Raw genomic sequence first — 20,512 nt, 5'->3', positions numbered from 1 at the left:
TGGATGTAAAGTTTTTATATTCATTCCATCAGAAAAACGTTCCAAACTTCAAAACAGATCCATGGAGGGAATATTTGTTGGATATAGTGAAAAATTGCAAGGGATACAGAATCCTAGATCCCAAAACAGAGTCACGGTGAGGGATACAGAATCCTAGATCCCAAAACAGAGTCACGGTGAGTAGCAGTGTGATATTCATTGAGGATCTAAATGAAGACACTATTATTTCAGTGGAAACAAAAAATGAGAAAAGCAGCAGTGACATAACTGAAGAGGTATCTGATGAGAAAGTAGTTGAAATTGATGAAGAACAGAGTACTGAAAATGAAGAAATACAACTACAAGCAGACACAGAACCAAGACGTTCAATGAGAGAGAACAAAGGTAAACCACCAAAACATCTCTCATAAAAGACAAGCACAAGTAAAATTTATGAACCTACCTCTTGGGAAGACATATCTAAACTCCCTAAAGAAGAACCTAATAAATGGATAGAAGCAACAGAAACAGAAATGAAATCCATGCATGACTCAAATACATGGACACTGACAGATTTACCAGAAGGAAGAAAAGCCATAGGCTGTAAATGGATTTTTAAAGTAAATTACCAAACAGATGGCACACCTGAAAGATACCGAGCAAGACTTGTAGCTAAAGGCTATTCTCAAAAATATGGAGAAGACTATGATGAGACATTTGCTCCAGTTGTCAAACATACTACAATAAGAACTTTACTTATAGTTGCAGCAATGAAACAGATAGAACTGATACATCTGGATGTAAAGACAGCATTTTGAAAGGAGATTTAACAGAAGACATTTACATGGAACAACCTCCAGGATTCAAAGATGAAAGGAACCCAAAGAAAGTTTGCAAACTACAGAAAAGCATATATGGTTTAAAGCAAGCAGCTAAAGCGTGGAATGACAAAATCACAGAAGTGCTTACAAATGAAAAATATCAAAGAAGCAAAGCTGATCCATGCTTGTACACAAAAAGGCTGATGAATAGATGGATTTATATACTCATATATGTAGACAACATTTTGATTTGTTCTGAGCAAGAAAGGGATAAAGAAAACATTCTAAAAATCCTGAAGCGACATTTTGAAATCAAAGACTTGGGAAATGTGTAACAGTACCTAGGAATACAGATAGAAAGAGAAGAAGACGGAAATTACCTACTGAATCAAAATCACATGATTCAAGACATAACAGAAAAATTTGGATTGAAGGATGCAAAAACAGTAAAGTCTCCAATGGAAACTAATTGTGAATAGTGAGAAAAAAATATGTTACCAAATAATGAAGAGTACAGAACAGCAATAAGAAAACTACTGTATCTAGCGACTGTTACAAGGCCAGACATCGCAGCAACAGTAGGAATCCTGAGTAGAAAGGTGTCAAAACCAAATAAAGCTGACTGGAATGCTGTAAAGAGAGTAATGCGTTATTTGAAAGGAACAAGCAACGTTAAGCTCAAACTACCCACAAGTGATAATTGCATTTTAACATGATACCTTGATGCAGATTGGGCTGGAGATCCAACTGACAGAAGATGTACCAGTGGACATATTTTTTTCCTCTCAGGTGGACCAATAAGTTGGACAAGTAAGAAACATTCAATTGTGACACTGTCTTCAACAGAAGCAGAATATGTTGCCGCAGCACATGCAAGTCAAGAAGTTCTGTGGTTAAGACAATTGTTGACAGACTTAGGACAACCACAGTTGGAACCGACAAAACTGAAAGAGGACAATCAAGGATGTCTTGTTCTTGCTCAGATGGAAAGAGTCAATCCAAGAACCAAGCATACTGATATGAAGTATCATTTCTTGAGAGATCATCAGGAACAAGGAGTCTTGAAGTTAGAATATTGTCCTACTGAAGAAATGACAGCAGACATCTTCACGAAGGCGATGAATGCTGATAAACACCAGAGACTAATGAAAAAGTTGGGTTTGATTGAATAAGTCCTTACCGTTGAGAAAGGGTGTTGACATATGCAACAGATCAGGGCTTATTATAAGTGAAGGGAGGACTTTTCCCTAGCCTGACAGCAGATGGCGATAGTGTGAAGTTATATGTTTGCTGTTTTGTGGGGGAGGGAAGCTCTCTATTGTTGTTGTTACTTTTACTATCGCTTTTGAGTATATTATGGCAGCAGCACAGATTGTGTGCTTCTGAATTCTTATCTCATGTTTACCCATAAGAAGTAAATACTGTTTACTCAAGATAACTTGCTCATTGAAGTTCTCTGATATATCCATGGTCATTCTCAGAAGATACACTCTGCTACATTAACTGTATGTTTTGGATCATTATCCTCTTGGAGGACCAATGACCTACGACTCAGTCCAAGCTTTCTTGGTCACTCGTTTGCAGTGATTGCCTAATAAGGTTGTGCAACAAAATATTAAGTTAACAGTACCAACCATTTTAATCCAGATGTTATTTTTGTTAGTTTTTTTCTTATTTTGGTTGAATCACAATACAAAAGCAATGTCTGATTTTCATTAGTTGATATTCAGTCAAATTAAATTGAAAATTACCTTTGTCAGTTTCAAGTTATTTCAGGAAACATAGTGGGTTTTTCTACTTTAACAGAAGGTATCAACAATTTTGTACATGTGTGTATATTCACAAAAAAGATTTTATCAAAAGAGCTCTGAATCTGTGGAATAGACCACATCAGGAGATGGTCACAGCAGTAATCAATGGTGGCTTCAAAAAGGAATACAGTAGATAAATTTATTAGCACAAAATAGTATTAAAGAATGTGAAAACATATCAAATTTTTATTTTACATTGATCCAATCTGGTCGCTATCTGGAATAAGGAAGCAAAGGTTTCCCTTTTTTGGTAGATATGTTTACGCCTTGATTTTTTTTTTATTTTTTTTTTTAAACAGTTCTAAAGTTTACCCATACCTTTTACCATTGTTCAAATCTTTTCCATTCAAAAAGATGGACTTGTGCCCTTTTCCAACTGTGCTTACTATGTACATTAATCGTGGCCTCCTGTACACAACAGTATTATTCATCTGTGCAATAGAGTCTCTAATACAGCACCCAAAATATACTATTTATAATATAACGGGCTAAGCTTCACTCTGTCTGAAGCCTCTCTGCAGTGTGTCTTCAAGAACATGGCGGCGGAAAGCGAGGACTTGCCATCCGCCCAGTCCGGCACCATAACACGCCCAGAACAGGACAGCGCTGGACACGGGGACGAAAGGAATATAAAACACAGAAAAGAGGAATAAGCCATATAAAAGGGGATCACCACAAGCAAGGAATTGGCATTTAGAAAAAGATTTTTATTGGACATAAACAAACCAACACGACATTTAAAAACATTAAAAAGTCACCTTTGTGACGTAGCAGCAACAGTCATAGGCTCATAATAAAGCCAACAAACTAAAGCAAACACTCCAGAATGGTTATAAAAATTGTGTGACAGCCAAAAAATCATATAGACAGCATACCAAATGACAGCTGAAAATGTAAGAGGTGCCCCCAAGGGATGTAGACATGAGTATAATATATTATACCTTTTTGAGCCTAACAGAAATAGTAAATGTAGAAAAGCCACATAATTCAGAAGGCATGAATATTACAAAGTTTAAATAAATACCAAAAGTAAAAGGTGGTCACCACAGACAACAATGCCTATCAATAGAGAATGCAAATAGGTTCAGAAAGGAGTCAGTATAACATCAAACCCTGGGACGATAATATAGGCACACTGGCATTAGAGGTATAGGCTGAAAAAACCACCCATGTATTATAACATGGAGCGGTAGTAACAAGTTACAAGACCCATATGGAGTGGAACCAAATAGGATGGATACCCGACGCGTGTCGCCACCCGCAGTGGCTTCGTCAGGGGTAGTGAGTGCAGTCTATTCATGTCTTTATATATGCTTGATAACTGAGCAATAGCGCACAGCTGTGCCACTTACCAGACTAGCGTGGAAGTAGCTACCATCAGAGGGGGCGTGTGCTGGTGCCAAAGCCGAATGTAATTTTGTTGGATCTTTTGGTTGATTATACCGGTAATATGATGCGCGTCCGGAACTGGGATTGTCAGCACGTGCGCTATGTCACCCCGGCGCATGCGCAGTTGACTTATCTATTGTGAGATCACCATGAAAACCTCGCATTATGATGCGCTCCTAGATATCCGAGGGATAGCGCATTCGCAGTATACTCAGTTCGGCTTTGGCACCAGCACACGCCCCCTCTGATGGTAGCTACTTCCACGCTAGCCTGGTAAGTGGCACAGCTGTGCGCTATTGCTCAGTTATCAAGCCTATATAACGACATGAATAGACAGTACTCACTACCCCTGACGAAGCCACTGCGGGTGGCGACACGTGTCGGGTATCCATCCTATTTGGCTCTACTCCATATGGGTCTTGTAACTTGTTACTACCGCTCCATGTTATAAGACATGGGTGTTTTTTTCAGCCTATACCTCTAATGCCAGTGTGCCTATACTATCGTCCCAGGGTTTGATGTTATACTGACTCCTTTCTGAACCTGTATGCATTCTCTATTGATAGGCATTGTTGTCTGTGGTGACCACCTTTTACTTTTGGTATTTATTTAGACTTTGTAATATTCATGCCTTCTGAATTATGTGGTTTTTCTACATTGACTATTTCTGTTAGGCTCAAAAAGGTATAATATATTATATTCATGTCTGCATCCCTTGGGGGCACCTCTTACATTTTCAGCTGTCATTTGGTATGCTGTCTATATGATTTTTTGGCTGTCACACAATTTTTATAACCATTCTGGAGTGTTGCTTTAGTTTGTTGGCTTTATTATGAGCCTATGACTGTTGCTGCTACGTCACATAGGTGATTTTTTAATGTTTTTAAATGTTGTGTTGGTTTTATTATGTCCAATAAAAATCTTTTTCTAAATGCCAATTCCTTGCTTGTGGTGATCCCCTTTTATATGGCCTATTCCTCTTTTCTGTGTTTTATATAGCTTCTCAGTATAGGCCTAGGTTGGATCCCATTATTATTCGACTGTGGTGCCCCAACTTTTGGAAGAAAGGTGAGTATAAATGCTTTTTTTTTTTATGTGTGCAGTTTAATAGGGGTGAGGGGGACCATTCATATCAGGATTGGGGGGTGAGAGAACCACGTATACCAGGAAAGGGGGGTGAGAGGACCATGCATACCAGGATTGGGGGGTGAGGGGACCATGTATATCAGGATAGGGGGTGAGGGGACCATGCATATTAGGATAGGGGAGTGAGAGGACCATGCATACCAGGATTGGGGGGTGAGGGGCCATGCATACCAGGAAAGGGGGGTGAGGGGACCATGCATATTAGGATAGGGGGGTGAGGGGACCATGCATACTAAGATTGGGGGGTGAGGGACCATGCATTCCAGGATTTGGGGGTGAGGGGACCATGCATACCAGGATAGGGGGTGAGAGGACCATGCATACCAGGATTGGGAGGTGAGGGGACCATGCATACCAGGACTGGGGGGGTGAGGTGACCATGCATACCAGGATTGGGGGGTGAGAGGACCATACACACCAGGATTGGGGGGTGAGAGGACCATTCATATCAGGATTGGGGGGTGAGAGAACCATGTATACCAGGAAAGGGGGGTGAGAGGACCATGCATACCAGGATTGGGGGGTGAGGGGACCATGTATATCAGGATAGGGGGTGAGGGGACCATGCATATTAGGATAGGGGAGTGAGAGGACCATGCATACCAGGATTGGGGGGTGAGGGGCCATGCATACCAGGATTGAGGGGTGAGGGGACCATGTATACCAGGAAAGGGGGATGAGGGGACCATGCATATTAGGATAGGGGGGTGAGGGGACCATGTATACTAGGATTGGGGGGTGAGGGACCATGCATTCCAGGATTTGGGGGTGAGGGGACTATGCATACCAGGATAGGGGGTGAGAGGACCATGCATACCAGGATTGGGAGGTGAGGGGACCATGCATACCAGGACTGGGGGGTGAGGTGACCATGCATACCAGGATTGGGGGGTGAGAGGACCATACACACCAGGATTGGGGGGTGAGAGGACCATGCATACCAGGATTGGGGGGGTGAGAGGACCATGCATCCCAGGATTGTGGGGTGATAGGACCATGCATACCAGGATTGGGGGGTGATAGTACCATGCATACCAGGATAGGGGGTGAGGGAACCATGCATTCCAGGATTGGATGGTGAGAGGACCATGCATACCAGGATTGGGGGGTGAGAGGACCATGCATACCAGGATTGGGGGGGTGAGAGGACCATGCATACAAGGATAGGGGGGTGAGGGGACCATGCATACCAGGATTGGGGGGTGAGGGCACCGTGCATACCAGGATAGGGGGGTGAGAGGACCATGCATACCAGGATTGGGAGGTGAGGGGACCATGCATACCAGGACTGGGGGGGTGAGGTGACCATGCATACCAGGATTGGGGGGTGAGAGGACCATACACACCAGGATTGGGGGGTGAGAGGACTATTCATATCAGGATTGGGGGGTGAGAGAACCATGTATACCAGGAAAGGGGGGTGAGAGGACCATGCATACCAGGATTGGGGGGTGAGGGGACCATGTATATCAGGATAGGGGGTGAGGGGACCATGCATATTAGGATAGGGGAGTGAGAGGACCATGCATACCAGGATTGGGGGGTGAGGGGCCATGCATACCAGGATTGAGGGGTGAGGGGACCATGTATACCAGGAAAGGGGGGTGAGGGGACCATGCATATTAGGATAGGGGGGTGAGGGGACCATGCATACTAGGATTGGGGGGTGAGGGACCATGCATTCCAGGATTTGGGGGTGAGGGGACTATGCATACCAGGATAGGGGGTGAGAGGACCATGCATACCAGGATTGGGAGGTGAGGGGACCATGCATACCAGGACTGGGGGGTGAGGTGACCATGCATACCAGGATTGGGGGGTGAGAGGACCATACACACCAGGATTGGGGGGTGAGAGGACCATGCATACCAGGATTGGGGGGGTGAGAGGACCATGCATCCCAGGATTGTATGGTGATAGGACCATGCATACCAGGATTGGGGGGTGATAGTACCATGCATACCAGGATAGGGGGTGAGGGAACCATGCATTCCAGGATTGGATGGTGAGAGGACCATGCATACCAGGATTGGGGGGTGAGAGGACCATGCATACCAGGATTGGGGGGGTGAGAGGACCATGCATACAAGGATAGGGGGGTGAGGGGACCATGCATACCAGGATTGGGGGGTGAGGGCACCGTGCATACCAGGATAGGGGGGTGAGGGAACCATGCATACCAGGATTGGGGTGTGAGAGGACCATGCATACCAGGATTGGGGGGGTGAGAGGTCCATGCATACCAGGATTTGGGGGTGAGGGCACCATGCATACCACGATAGGGATGATATACCAATAAAAATGCCCGCCACCCGGGCGTAGAACGGGTTCATAGCTAGTTGGTATATATACAGTATAGTGACATTTTGCTAATGGTGAAGCAAGCATTTATCAAATGCTCGTAGCCATTTAACTGCAAAATCTTTGGTGTAAAGGCCCCCATACTCATTGGACTAATGTTTACCAAACCCATAGATATCGCTGGGTTTTGCTGATTTGTTCTATGTTCTATTGTGTATGATGACAGCCAGTTGATGGTCGGAAGAGATATCAATTGTACATGTCTGATTTCAGACTGCCAATCATATGTTCTCCTGGAGATAAGCAGCTGACTGATGTGATAGTTGGCAGCTTGCTCATAGAGAACACAGGAGCACTTGGCTGAACAAGCATTCCAATGTATGTGAGAGTTGGCTAAATGTCAGTCGGCCAAACGATTGGCTGAATTATCGTTTGGCTGAAAGCCATTTTGTATATGGCAAGCCCAAATGTGGTTCCATTTATTTGTGTACAGAAATGATCTCCTCCCTCTCATATCCTGATTCTGCATTGAAGCATTACAATGAAACACTTCTAAGTGGCGTGGAAGAATTTGCGCCCCCTATACATAGAACACCACAACACAGACGGCGACAATGCTGGCACACCCTGCAAACACGTTTCCTGCAGCCGTGCTCCAGGTGCGCCGAACGTCTGTGGAGAATATCCAATCTACATGAAGATTTCTTCCATTATAAGTTTATGCTTAGAACATACAACACTGCCCTTCACCTCTCCAAACAAACCTATTTCAACACCCTCATCACCTCACTGTCCAATAACCCAAAACGTCTCTTTGACACTTTTCATTCTCTACTCAACCCAAGAGTACAGGCCTCAACCATGGAGATTAGAGCTGACGATCTGGCCAATTTCAAAGAAAAAACTGACCAGATCCGGCAGGAAATTATCTCCCAAACACCTCATACCATGCACTGTCCTCCCTCCCCCACTGCATCTAGCTCACTCTCTGATTTTGAACCAGTCACAGAAGAAGAAGTAAACAGGCTCCTTGCATCTTCTCGCCCAACCACTTTCACCAGTGACCCATTTCAGTCACATCTCCTCCAGTCCCTTTCCCCTGCTGTCACCACTCACCTAACTAAAATATTTAACCTCTCTCTCTCTCTTCTGGTATATTTCCCTCCTCATTTAAGCATTCCATCATACATCCACTACTTAAAAAAACATCCCTCGACCAAAACTGTGCCGCTAACTACAGACCTGTCTCTAATCTTCCCTTCATCTCTAAACTCCTGGAATGCCTGGTCCATTCCCATCTTATCCGTTATCTCTTTGATGATTCTCTTCTCGACCTCTCCAATCCGGTTTCTGCTCTTTAAACTCTATTGAAACTGCCCTCACTAAAGTCTCTAACAGCTAAATCAAATGGTCATTACTCAATGCTAATTCTCTTGGATCTCTCTGCAGCATTCAACACTGTGGATCATCAGCTCCTCCTCACTATGCTCCGTTCCATTGGCCTCAAGGACACTGTTCTCTACTGGTTCTCCTCCTATCTCTCTGACCGCTCCTTTACTGTATCTTTTGCTGGTTCCTCCTCCTCTCATCTTCCCCTTATTGTTGGGGTTCCTCAAGGATCTGTCCTAGGCCCCCTCCTCTTCTCTTTGTACACTGCTCCTATTGGCCAAACAATCAGTAGATTTGGTTTCCAGCATCATCTCTATGTTGATGACACCCAATTATACACTTCTCCTGACATCACGCCTGCCTTTCTAGAAAACACCAGCGATTGTCTAAACGCTGTGTCTAACATCATGTCCTCACTATATCTGAAACTGAACCTGTCAAAGACAGAACTCCTTGTGTTTCCTCCCGCTACTAATGTACCTATACCCGACATTGCCATTTCCGTGTGTGGATCCACAATTACTCCCCAGCAACATGCCCGCTGTCTTGGGGTCATACTTGACTCCGAGCTTTCCTTTGCCCCCCCACATCCGATCACTGGCTCGCTCTTGTTATCTGCGCCTCAAAAACATATCTAGAATTCGACCTTTTCTTACTTTTGACTCAGGAAAAACTCTTACTGTTTCTCTTATTCATTCTCGTCTCGACTATTGTAACTCTCTTCTAATCGGTCTCCCTCTTACCAAACTGTCTTGAATGCTGCAGCCAGGATCACATTCCTCGCCAATCGTTACACCGATGCCTCTACCTTGTGCCAGTCATTACACTGGCTACCCATCCACTCCAGAATCCAGTACAAACTTATTGCCCTCACCCACAAAGCTCTCCATGGCTCAGCACCACCCTATATCTCCTCCCTTGTTTCAGTCTACCAACCTACTCGTGCCCTTCATTCTGCTAATGACCTGAGGTTAGCATCCTCAATAATCAGAACCTCCCACTCCCATCTCCAAGACTATACACGTGCTGCGCCAATTCTTTGGAATGCACTTCCCAGGTCAATATGATTAGTCCCCAATCCCTACAATTTTAAGCGTGCCCTGAAAACGCATTTATTCAGACTGGCCTACCACCTCAACACATTAACCTAATCTATCCCTGTGTGGCACAGTCAAAAGTTTTACCATAACCAGGTTGCCCGCATCATATTCTCACATGCTTTATGCATCTATTAGCCCTCTGTGTCTGCACTGTTACACACTTAACATTATGGCTGGTCCATACAATCAGGGCAATTGTTACCACCCACCTTTTGTGTCTACCTTTTTCCTCATAGATTGTAAGCTTGCGAGCAGGGCCCTCATTCCTCTTGGTATCTGTTATGATCTATGTGATTATTGTTATGCTGTAATAACTATCGTCTGTACAAGTCCCCTCTGAAATGTAAAGTGCTGCGGAATATGTCGGCGCTATAGAAATAAAATTTATCATTATTATTATAAAGTATTATTCTACATTACTAAAATGAATACAATATGTTCTCAGGTACTGATGATCACATTATGTTAAACATTGTGACTCCACATTTTAAGGTCAAACAACACATTTATCTCTGTGGGATTAACACCTACCTGAAAACAAGAAGTGCAATGATAAGAATAAGTATTATAGCTGCTGTTAATGTGAACACTGCGATTGTCATGATGTTAGGTCCTACAATAAAATAAATATATATTTATATATTCACTGGTTTTAATATAGTTGAAAAGAACACATAATAATTCAGGTGAACTTACCACTTGCTGGGACATCACTAGGAAGTTTCTGATTCTTCCATACAAATTCTGGTGCATTGTCTAGTACTTTGGTTTCATTAGTACTAGTGTCAAACTGGAGATATTCTTTATACTAAAAAAAATAGAGGATTTAGTGTAACTGGAATATTATGTTTGTTGTACTTTTAGCTATCAGATATTGTAGATCAGTGGTGGCAAACCTATGGCATGCATTCCAGAGAGGGCTTTCAGTGCCCTCTCTGTGGGCAAAAGATGAGAGTCCCTATTTCAACTGTATCTACATCCTGGGACACACATGGAGCTGAAGCAGAGCTGGCCTTAGGATGAATGGTTTTGCCTTTTGGTGCCCCCACCCCATGATTAGTTTAGCTAGAACACATGAGCAGGAATGTTTGTACATGATCTGTACATGGTCTGCTTTATTGTTGGCTGCTGCAAGACGTGTGCCCTGCTGAGCATGCCAGGTGACTGGTGTCAGACCCAAAAACAATCTGATACTGGAGATCTTTCCAAACAAAAAAGAAACTCCATCAATATCTAAATATTGGACAATCTCTTTAAGAACCCTGATTAGAACCTGTGACTATTGATGTGATCATGCCAAATACAGGCCTTCTAGCAGGTGCATAACGATCACAGTCACAGAGGTCATGACCAGGCCTGTGTAGGGGAGGGACCCACCAACATCAGTGCATACTTCAGCTGGATGTATGCCCAAGGATGCTGATATATATCAGGATGGGACCAGGATGTGCAACATACATACCAAGATGTGCCCAAGATGATGAATATATATACCAGGATGTGTTGGGCATCATATATACCAGGATAGGCCTAGGATGGGGAGCATATACACCAGGATAGGCAACACATATACCAGGATGTGCCTAGGATGGTGAACATGTATGCCAACATTAGCCCAGGAACATATATACCAGGATGGGGAACATATATAATAGGATGGGTCCAGGATTGGGAACGTATATAACAGAATAGGCCCAGGATTGGGAACACATATAACAGGATGGGGAACATGTATACCAGGATGGGAAACATATATACCAGGGAGGGGCCCAGGAAGAGGCATATCTATATACCATGGAGGAGCTCAGGATGGTAGACATATATAACAGAATGGAAGACATACTAGGATGGACCCAGGATGGGGTTACATATAAACCACCAGGATGGAGCCAGGATGAGGGACAAATTTTCCAGGACGTGTGACATACAGTGGGGCAAAAAAGTATTTAGTCAGTCAGCAATAGTGCAAGTTCCACCACTTAAAAAGATGAGAGGCGTCTGTAATTTACATCATAGGTAGACCTCAACTATGGGAGACAAACTGAGAAAAAAAAATCCAGAAAATCACATTGTCTGTTTTTTTTTTCATTTTATTTGCATATTATGGTGGAAAATAAGTATTTGGTCAGAAACAAAATTTCATCTCAATACTTTGTGATATATCCTTTGTTGGCAATGACAGAGGTCAAACGTTTTCTGTAAGTCTTCACAAGGTTGCCACACACTGTTGTTGGTATGTTGGCCCATTCCTCCATGCAGATCTCCTCTAGAGCGGTGATGTTTTTGGCTTTTCGCTTGGCACCACGGACTTTCAACTTCCTCCAAAGGTTTTCTATAGGGTTGAGATCTGGAGACTGGCTAGGCCACTCCAGGACCTTGAAATGCTTCTTACGAAGCCACTCCTTCGTTGCCCTGGCGGTGTGCTTTGGATCATTGTCATGTTGAAAGACCCAGCCACGTTTCATCTTCAATGCCCTTGCTGATGGAAGGAGGTTTGCACTCAAAATCTCACGATACATGGCCCCATTCATTCTTTCATGTACCCGGATCAGTCGTCCTGGCCCCTTTGCAGAGAAACAGCCCCAAAGCATGATGTTTCCACCACCATGCTTTACAGTAGGTATGGTGTTTGATGGATGCAACTCAGTATTCTTTTTCCTCCAAACACGACAAGTTGTGTTTCTACCAAACAGTTCCAGTTTGGTTTCATCAGACCATAGGACATTCTCCCAAAACTACTCTGGATCATCCAAATGCTCTCTAGCAAACTTCAGACGGGCCCGGACATGTACAGGCTTAAGCAGTGGGACACGTCTGGCACTGCAGGATCTGAGTCTATGGTGGCGTAGTGTGTTACTTATGGTAGGCCTTGTTACATTGGTCCCAGCTCTCTGCAGTTCATTCACTAGGTCCCCCCGCGTGGTTCTGGGATTTTTGCTCACCGTTCTTGTGATCATTCTGACCCCACGGGGTGGGATTTTGCGTGGAGCACCAGATCGAGGGAGATTATCAGTGGTCTTGTATGTCTTCCATTTTCTAATTATTGCTCCCACAGTTGATTTCTTCACTCCAAGCTGGTTGGCTATTGCAGATTCAGTCTTCCCAGCCTGGTGCAGGGCTACAATTTTGTTTCTGGTGTCCTTTGACAGCTCTTTGGTCTTCACCATAGTGGAGTTTGGAGTCAGACTGTTTGAGGGTGTGCACAGGTGTCTTTTTATACTGATAACAAGTTTAAACAGGTGCCATTACTACAGGTAATGAGTGGAGGAAAGAGGAGACTCTTAAAGAAGAAGTTACAGGTCTGTGAGAGCCAGAAATCTTGATTGCTTGTTTCTGACCAAATACTTATTTTCCACCATAATATGCAAATAAAATAAAAAAAAAACAGACGATGTGATTTTCTGGATTTTTTTTTCTCAGTTTGTCTCCCATAGTTGAGGTCTACCTATGATGTAAATTACAGACGCCTCTCATCTTTTTAAGTGGTGTAACTTGCACTATTGCTGACTGACTAAATACTTTTTTGCCCCACTGTATATAATAGGATGGACCCAGGATGGTGGGACATATATACCCAGAAGAGACCCAGGATGGGGGACATTCATACAGGATGGGAAACACAAATAAACAATGGGGAAGGGCAACTTGTATGTCCTTAAGGGATTTTGAATGCTAAAAGGGCCCATACATCTGATCAACATGGGGGGGTAGGTTCAAATGTTGCACTGGGACCCATTTTACCCTAGTTAAACTACTGCCTTCTGATGAGAGTTACATCTGGATGGTCAACCCTAATTTCAAGTGTGATACACATAGCTGAGACACTGCTTCTAAAACTACATTGTGTGAAACTGCCTAATGAGTTGTAGTATGCCTTACATACACCATTAATATAAAAATATTGAACCTTTAAAGGGATAGGGTTTTTCTCATCTTATACATCGATGGGATAGTCACAGGATAGACTATCCCATCGATACAGTATATAAGATGAGAAAAACCCTAGCCCTTTAAATGTGGTCCCACAGCTACTTATTTACTGCCTTATATAGGTGCCATTAATTTTTGCAGCACTTTACAGACACCATCATCACACTCCCCATTTGGACTCACAATCTAAATTCCCTATCAGGATGTCTTTGGAGTATAGGAGAAACCGGTGAACCCAGAGGAAACTCACACAAACACGAGGAGACATACAATCTCCTTACAGATCAACTTGGTGGGATTTGAACACAGGACCACAGTGCTGCAACAGTGCAACTCACTGAGCCATCATGCTGCCCTATATATAATACAATGCTAGCAACCGAGTGACCGTGCTGCCATATATATAGTGCAGAGCTAACCACAGAGCCATCAAGCTGCCCTATATACAGTACAGTGCTACCCACTGAGCCATGCTGGCCTATATATAGTTCTGGACTAACCACTCAGCCACCGTGCTGCCCTATAGATATTACAGTACTAATTACTGCGCCCGCGCATGTGCAATAGCAGCTGTCAGCGATCTCTGAGAGCTGCTACTGCGCAGGTGCGGGCAACGCCATATTGGTGGAGGACATTTTTTCTTATTCTCCAGCAAGATGGCACCTCTGGTGCCTGCGCAACAGCAGCTATCGGATCGCTATACAAAACGATAGCTGCTACTGCACAGGCGTGGCAGGCGCCATTTTAAAAATGACTTTTTTCCTCACTCAAGTAAATCTGCAAAAGGGATTAAGTGCACATTAACCATACGATTATGCTGCAGTGCAGGTGCCATGGCCAACACCTGCCTGCAGAAGCATTTTTTTTTATTCAGTATGTGATGGTGTTCATTATGCAAACTAGGGGGCGGGTCACTGAGGGATCAATGACCTGTCAGCAGTCTGCATTATGAATATTTAATCAGAGCACCACATTCATGAATCTCACCTTAGGACACAAGAATCTCATTAACACAAAACTTAAAATAAAAATTAAGAAACAGACACAAGACGGATTTCATCAACCAAGGTATCATTTTATTCAGTATAATGGCGCCGACCTGACACTGTCTGTAGATTACTATGCATAACCCCGCTGACAGGTTCCCTATAATTACCCAGATGACTATGCTTTGCAAGCCAAGAAGAATTGACTTTTCATTTGTATGTTGACTTTTGGATTTAAGTGTTGATTTCTGGTTGGTAAAGAAAACAGACTTTTGTTTGTGTAATACGCCTTCGAACCCACATACTGGATGGGCCCAGGAAAATCCACTTCACATTATTCATTTTGTACTCCCTGTGGTGTAGTGACCACTGTGTCCGCTAGGGGGCACTGTGTGGGTGTCCCAGGAGAGAGGATGAGTGGCAGGATGCTGAATGACCATTATGTATCCCAAGGTAGGTGGCCTTGGGATGGAAGCTTGAATATGTGTATTGATCAGCAGAGGTACTGCTGAGCTTTCATTACACTGTGTAAGGGAGAGCTTTCCAGGTAGCTGGTGAGACGGGCTGGACCAGCTACCTACTAACCCACCTAGGGGTGTGGCTAGAACGCCATAGTAAAGAATGAATGAATGCTTGTAGGACCTGTGATGAGGTCATAGCCATGTGACCCGGTGGGCGTGGCTACGGACCATATAAGGTGGCCAGGGTAGGTCACATGAGTGAATGCTTGGACCCGGTTGGTCCGTTTGGAAGGTCTCGCTGGAAGATGTGTCTGCCCTCCTGAAGTGCCTGTGTGTATAATGGCTGCACGTGTCTGAGAGTTCCCAGGGGAGGGAATGGAAGACTGCATAAACCTAAACCTGTGTGACTACAGGGTTAACAGAGTGGAGCTCTGTCATGGACGCTATGCTGTTTGATATGAACTTTCTATTGCTTTTGAAAAAGAAAGAAGAAAAATTCCAGCGCCAGAAATGAAAAATTAAAAATCCATTTTATTGTGCCAATGCATATTAAAATTCCAGCAGGTACAGCATACTAGTCGGATGACTAGTATGCTGTACCTGCTGGAATTTTAATATGCATTGGCACAATAAAATGGATTTTTAATTTTTCGTTTCTGGCGCTGGAATTTTTCTTCTTTCTTTTTCACTGTTGATTGACTGCCTGGTCAAGTCCGTGCGCAAGGATTTGGATTCTGCCGGCAGGGCAGTACGGTGAGCTGGATTGTTTTTTCTTTTCTTTTTACCTTCTATTGCTTTTGGTTTATGATGCCTGAATTAACCGCATGGACTGTTTATTGTTTTATGGAAAACCCGTGCCGGATCTGGTTATTTGGCTGCAAAGCGAGTATCCCCAACCTTAATGACAAGCGCTACCTTACATGCCGTACTCTTTCTTTATGCCTTGAAAGGCCTGCCCAGCTGTCAAGTCATATGCACCCCAATACGCCTTTGTACCCACATACTGGATGGGCCCAGGAAAATCCACTTCACATTTTTCATTTTGTACTCCCATACTCCTTCCTTATGCATTGACAGGCCTGCCCTGCTGCCAAGTCATATGCACTACAATACGCCTTTGAACTCACATAATGGATGGGCCCAGGAAAATCCACTTCACATTTGCATTTTGTACTCCCGTACTCTTTGCTTATGCATTGACAGCAAGGTCTGCCCTGCTGCCAAGTCATATGCACCCCAATACGCCTTTGAAACCACATACTGGATGGGCCCTGAAAATCCACTTCACATTATTCATTTTGCACAGCTTGCCCTGGTGGTAAAATAAGTTTGGCTGCAGCCGGGACAATCACGTGACGCCCCTGAGGGTCCGGTCGCCACAGAGATACTGCACCTCATCCAGAGGTGTGGTATCACATCTTCAGGTAAGGAGGGAGCACCACCTGGGACTTCAACACTTGCACGCAGCACATGCTAGTTGAGTCAGGGCATCTGGGTGTACCCTTCAGGAGGATGGACTCATCCCAGACTGGCTAGGAAAGGGTGTTGGTAGGTGAGTGAGAAAGGTAGAGAAGAGGGAGGAGCTAAGGAGATGGGGTGACAAGGAGTGTAGCCAATCAGTGACAGAGAGATGACAGAGAGTGGGCGGAGTTAAGTCTGAGGTAAAGGATCTTTCGGGAAGATCCAGTCAGTTGGTGATGGGACAGCGAAGGAGTAAGAGGAGTCAAAGCCAGAGTGAAGGAAGAAGAACTGAAAGGGAGTTTAGGGAGAACAGAACGAGTTTTGAGGGGCACGGGAAGTGCAGCAGCCACCCGTGGGGCCCACTCCAGTTTGGAAGGACTAGGTCGCAGTGAGGGTACCGGCCCCTGAGCCCAGTGGAGAAGAAGACAGACTTAGCTGGCAAGCCGGAGGCTGAGGTGACTGCAAGTACCTCAGCCACATCCACATCAATTCCCTGAAAAGGTGGCCAGGTAGAGGATCCCGGGGCTTGACCCACGTCACCCAGCAAGGTCCAAGACTGCTGGCTTAGGGATACTGTTATGAAGGTGCTAGGCGAGAGGAAAGGAAAGACCAGCACAGGGAGATTACCAGAAAGAGAGGGAAAACACAAAAGGAAGTCCTGGAACGGTGGTTCCCAAATTAACTGAGAGTTGGCTGGACTAGGGATGGGCGAATCCTGAAATATTCGGAATCACTAGGCTGTAACGAGTGCGACTTGGAAACTCGCTATTCGTTGCAAGTCTAGGGAGTCCAATGTTAATGAATGGGGATGCGAGTATTGCAGCGATTCCTGTGCTGGGGAGGAGGAGAATGGGGATGCGAGTTTGTTTTTGCAGAGTTTCTTAGCGATTTTGTGTCCGCAGCTGGACACAAAATCGCTAAGAAACTAGGATTGCTTGTATTAAACTGTTAAAAAACTAGCTAGGATATCTATCTCTCTCTGTAGTTTTGCAGCGATTCCTGTGTTGGGGAGGAGGAGATGGGGATGCGAGTTTTGTTTTGCAGCGATTCCTGTGTTGGGGAGGAGGAGATGGGGATGTGAGTTTTGTTTTGCAGCGATTCCTGTGTTGGGGAGGAGGAGATGGGGATGCGAGTTTTGTTTTGCAGCGATTCCTGTGTTGGGGAGGAGAGAGAGAGAGAGAGAGAGAGAATTCTCCCCAGCACAGGAATCGCTGCAAAACTACAGAGAGAGAGAACTCGTAGCTAGTTTTTTAACAGTTTAATACAAGCAATCCTAGTTTCTTAGCGATTTTGTGTGACACAAAATCGCTAAGAAACTCTGCAACAACTAGGATTGCCATTCATTTGCATTGGACTCGTTACTGTGCGAGTAATCGCTTGGAAACTCGCAGAGTACCGACTCCTGCGAGTCCCCTACTACTCGCAGAGTAACGAGTCCTAACGAGTAGATTCGCCCATCCCTAGGCTGGACCCCTTACCTGGAGGACACAGTGCTAAGCGGAACACCTGAGCGCACAGGTCAAGTGTGAGTAAAAGCCGTGAAACTGCACCTCACTGTGTCATTTGCGTCCCACTTGCTTGACATCACACATAACATCACAGTCACCAACTCACTAAGTAACATCCTAGCTGCCCTGGGACACAGCTCTGCCCGTGGAGAGCTAAACCATCTCTGCTGCCGTACCACCGTTCCAGAGGATCTGTATAGCAGCACAGGCTACCCTAGCCGAATACTACAGGTGGCATCATGTTTCCCCCTTTCCCTATCATTTTTCTATCATCTTCCCCCTCATTGAACTTCCATCTTCATTGGACACCCAGAGCCACGGACCAGGTCACTACTACCACAGTGACCCTTCCCCTTTAAAAGAGCCTGACCGGCCCGGTACCGAGTAACCCCCGGCCCTGCGGGGTGCTCCAATCACTTTTCCCAATGTTTTTCCTTCACTGGAGGCTTCTTGGGCCTGAGCCACCCAGATCAGCTGTTGGAACACTTTCCTTTGAGGGGTGTGAGGGCTCCACCATTTCAGAAACACATCTGGTGACCCACTGATCAGGATATTTCAATACTTTCATCCCCATAGTCAGAGCAGGGCCATTGCCAGGGTCTCCAGTGGTCAGCACCACTCCTTTCTGGCCTACATTTTTGCCACACACTGTGACTTGTATCCAGACCAGCCCTGCTACCGGGATGGGTAACTGATTAGGAGCATTCAACCTGATCACCGGACCTCATTTGGGCCGTATCATCTCGGAGAAGTGAAGCCTGAAGTAGGTCTCATGCATCATGGTTACTTGAGAGCCGGTGTCAACTAAACAACGAACGGCCCGACCATCCATTTTGGCCTAAACAAGAGGACTCAGAGAAACTAAACTTGTGGGACTTCCTGCTCTCCTTCTTGACTCCTCAGGCTCCAGGCAGCGTCTCCCAGCCACAGAGCCTCCCAGTTTAACAGATGGCGTTGAAGAGATCTTCCCCGCTGGGCACATCCTCTAGCAAAATGTCCAATTTCCCCACAGTTGTAGCAAGTGGGTTGTTCTTCCATGTGAGGTGTTCTCATCTCCCGACGAGATGCAGGACCAGCTCTGCCCTCAGAGGGGTTCGATGGGGCCAAAGGTTTCTTCCTCGAATCAGACCATTCATCTTCCAACATCCTGAATCTCTTTCCGCAGCTCTCTTTCCCAACTTGGCTCGATGTTCAGTGGCACAGATACCTCTCCGCTTGTGACCTTCCCCATCGGGACTTTCACCCCCTGCTCTTGCTTATGTGCGCACACTTCACCTCCAACTTCTAGAAAAGTCATGCGTGGATTAACCCACTCACGCTCGCGCAAGACCTGTTTCAGCAGTGCATCTCTAAATCCTGTCACTAACTGGTCTCGCAGCATTATATCAGGAGGGCCTACACCTACGCCGTCTCGCTTAGCAATCGCAGCATGGACCTCTTGCAGCACATTCATGTAGTGGGTCACAGTCTCACCCTCCCTTTGAACACAACCAAACAACCGCATGTGCAACTCTCCAACATCTGTGGGGTTTCTGTGCATTTCCTCCAGAATTTGGAGTACCTTGTCAAAAGTGTCTCATTCACGGGGGGGCCGGAGCATAACAGAACTCCTCTCCTAACCGTCCTATGCCATCAGGGCTACCTCTGCCTTCATAGCAGGGGTCATGGGATGCATTCTCAACATTCCCCTGACCCGCTCAGTCCACTTCCATAGCAGGGTGTTGTTCCCTGTAAATTTGGGGAGGTTGTTTAACATCGCCCCCAGGGATATGCTGGTCCTCGGGACTCCCCCAATCGCTTGGTCTGTCCCCTCTGCGCCGGTTAACTGCAACCTGCCGACTACACCAAGTGTGAGCACCTGTTTGAATCCTGTTCATTTAGACACTGTTCATATGTTCAGGTTTTAAATACATTAGATAGGGACTGCTCCATTAAGGGTTACCGTGATGAGGTGGAGTGGCTTGGTATACATTTTTTGCAAAAAACATATCGACTAAATACCCTGTATTTGTTATCATCTTTTTACAAGCACTTGCTTACTACTGTCATATTTTTTACTGCAGAGTATTGTTGCAAATTTGTCATTCTGTGTTTTCTTTTTGTATTTCAGTCAGTGGGTGGTGTGAACACTGTCCGACCGACTTGTTCACATTTGTGCATGTCACATGTGTTTTTAATCCATTTTTTCCTTGCTTATGCATGGTTTGGGAGACCCCACCCCTCTCTTGTG

General features: G+C 45.0%; 1 protein-coding gene across 1 annotated transcript in view; it reads right to left on the bottom strand.

The window, feature by feature from the left end:
• Nucleotides 1-20,512, bottom strand: part of GUCY2C (guanylate cyclase 2C) — a 1,090,166-nt gene that overhangs the window by 785,718 nt on the left and 283,936 nt on the right. The window contains exons 10-11 of the mRNA XM_073586670.1: nt 10,633-10,744; nt 10,468-10,549 (exon numbers count right to left, since the gene is read on the bottom strand). Coding sequence (XP_073442771.1) covers nt 10,468-10,549; nt 10,633-10,744 — 194 coding nt within the window. The remainder of the gene's footprint in view (nt 1-10,467; nt 10,550-10,632; nt 10,745-20,512) is intronic.

This window comes from Dendrobates tinctorius, unplaced genomic scaffold, assembly GCF_039654945.1.
Source record: "Dendrobates tinctorius isolate UK_male_01 unplaced genomic scaffold, ASM3965494v1 ptg000094l, whole genome shotgun sequence".
In the NCBI taxonomy this organism is placed as follows: Eukaryota; Metazoa; Chordata; class Amphibia; order Anura; family Dendrobatidae; genus Dendrobates; species Dendrobates tinctorius.
Note: the sequence above shows the minus strand (reverse complement) of the source record. Positions and strands in the feature narration are given on the sequence as shown.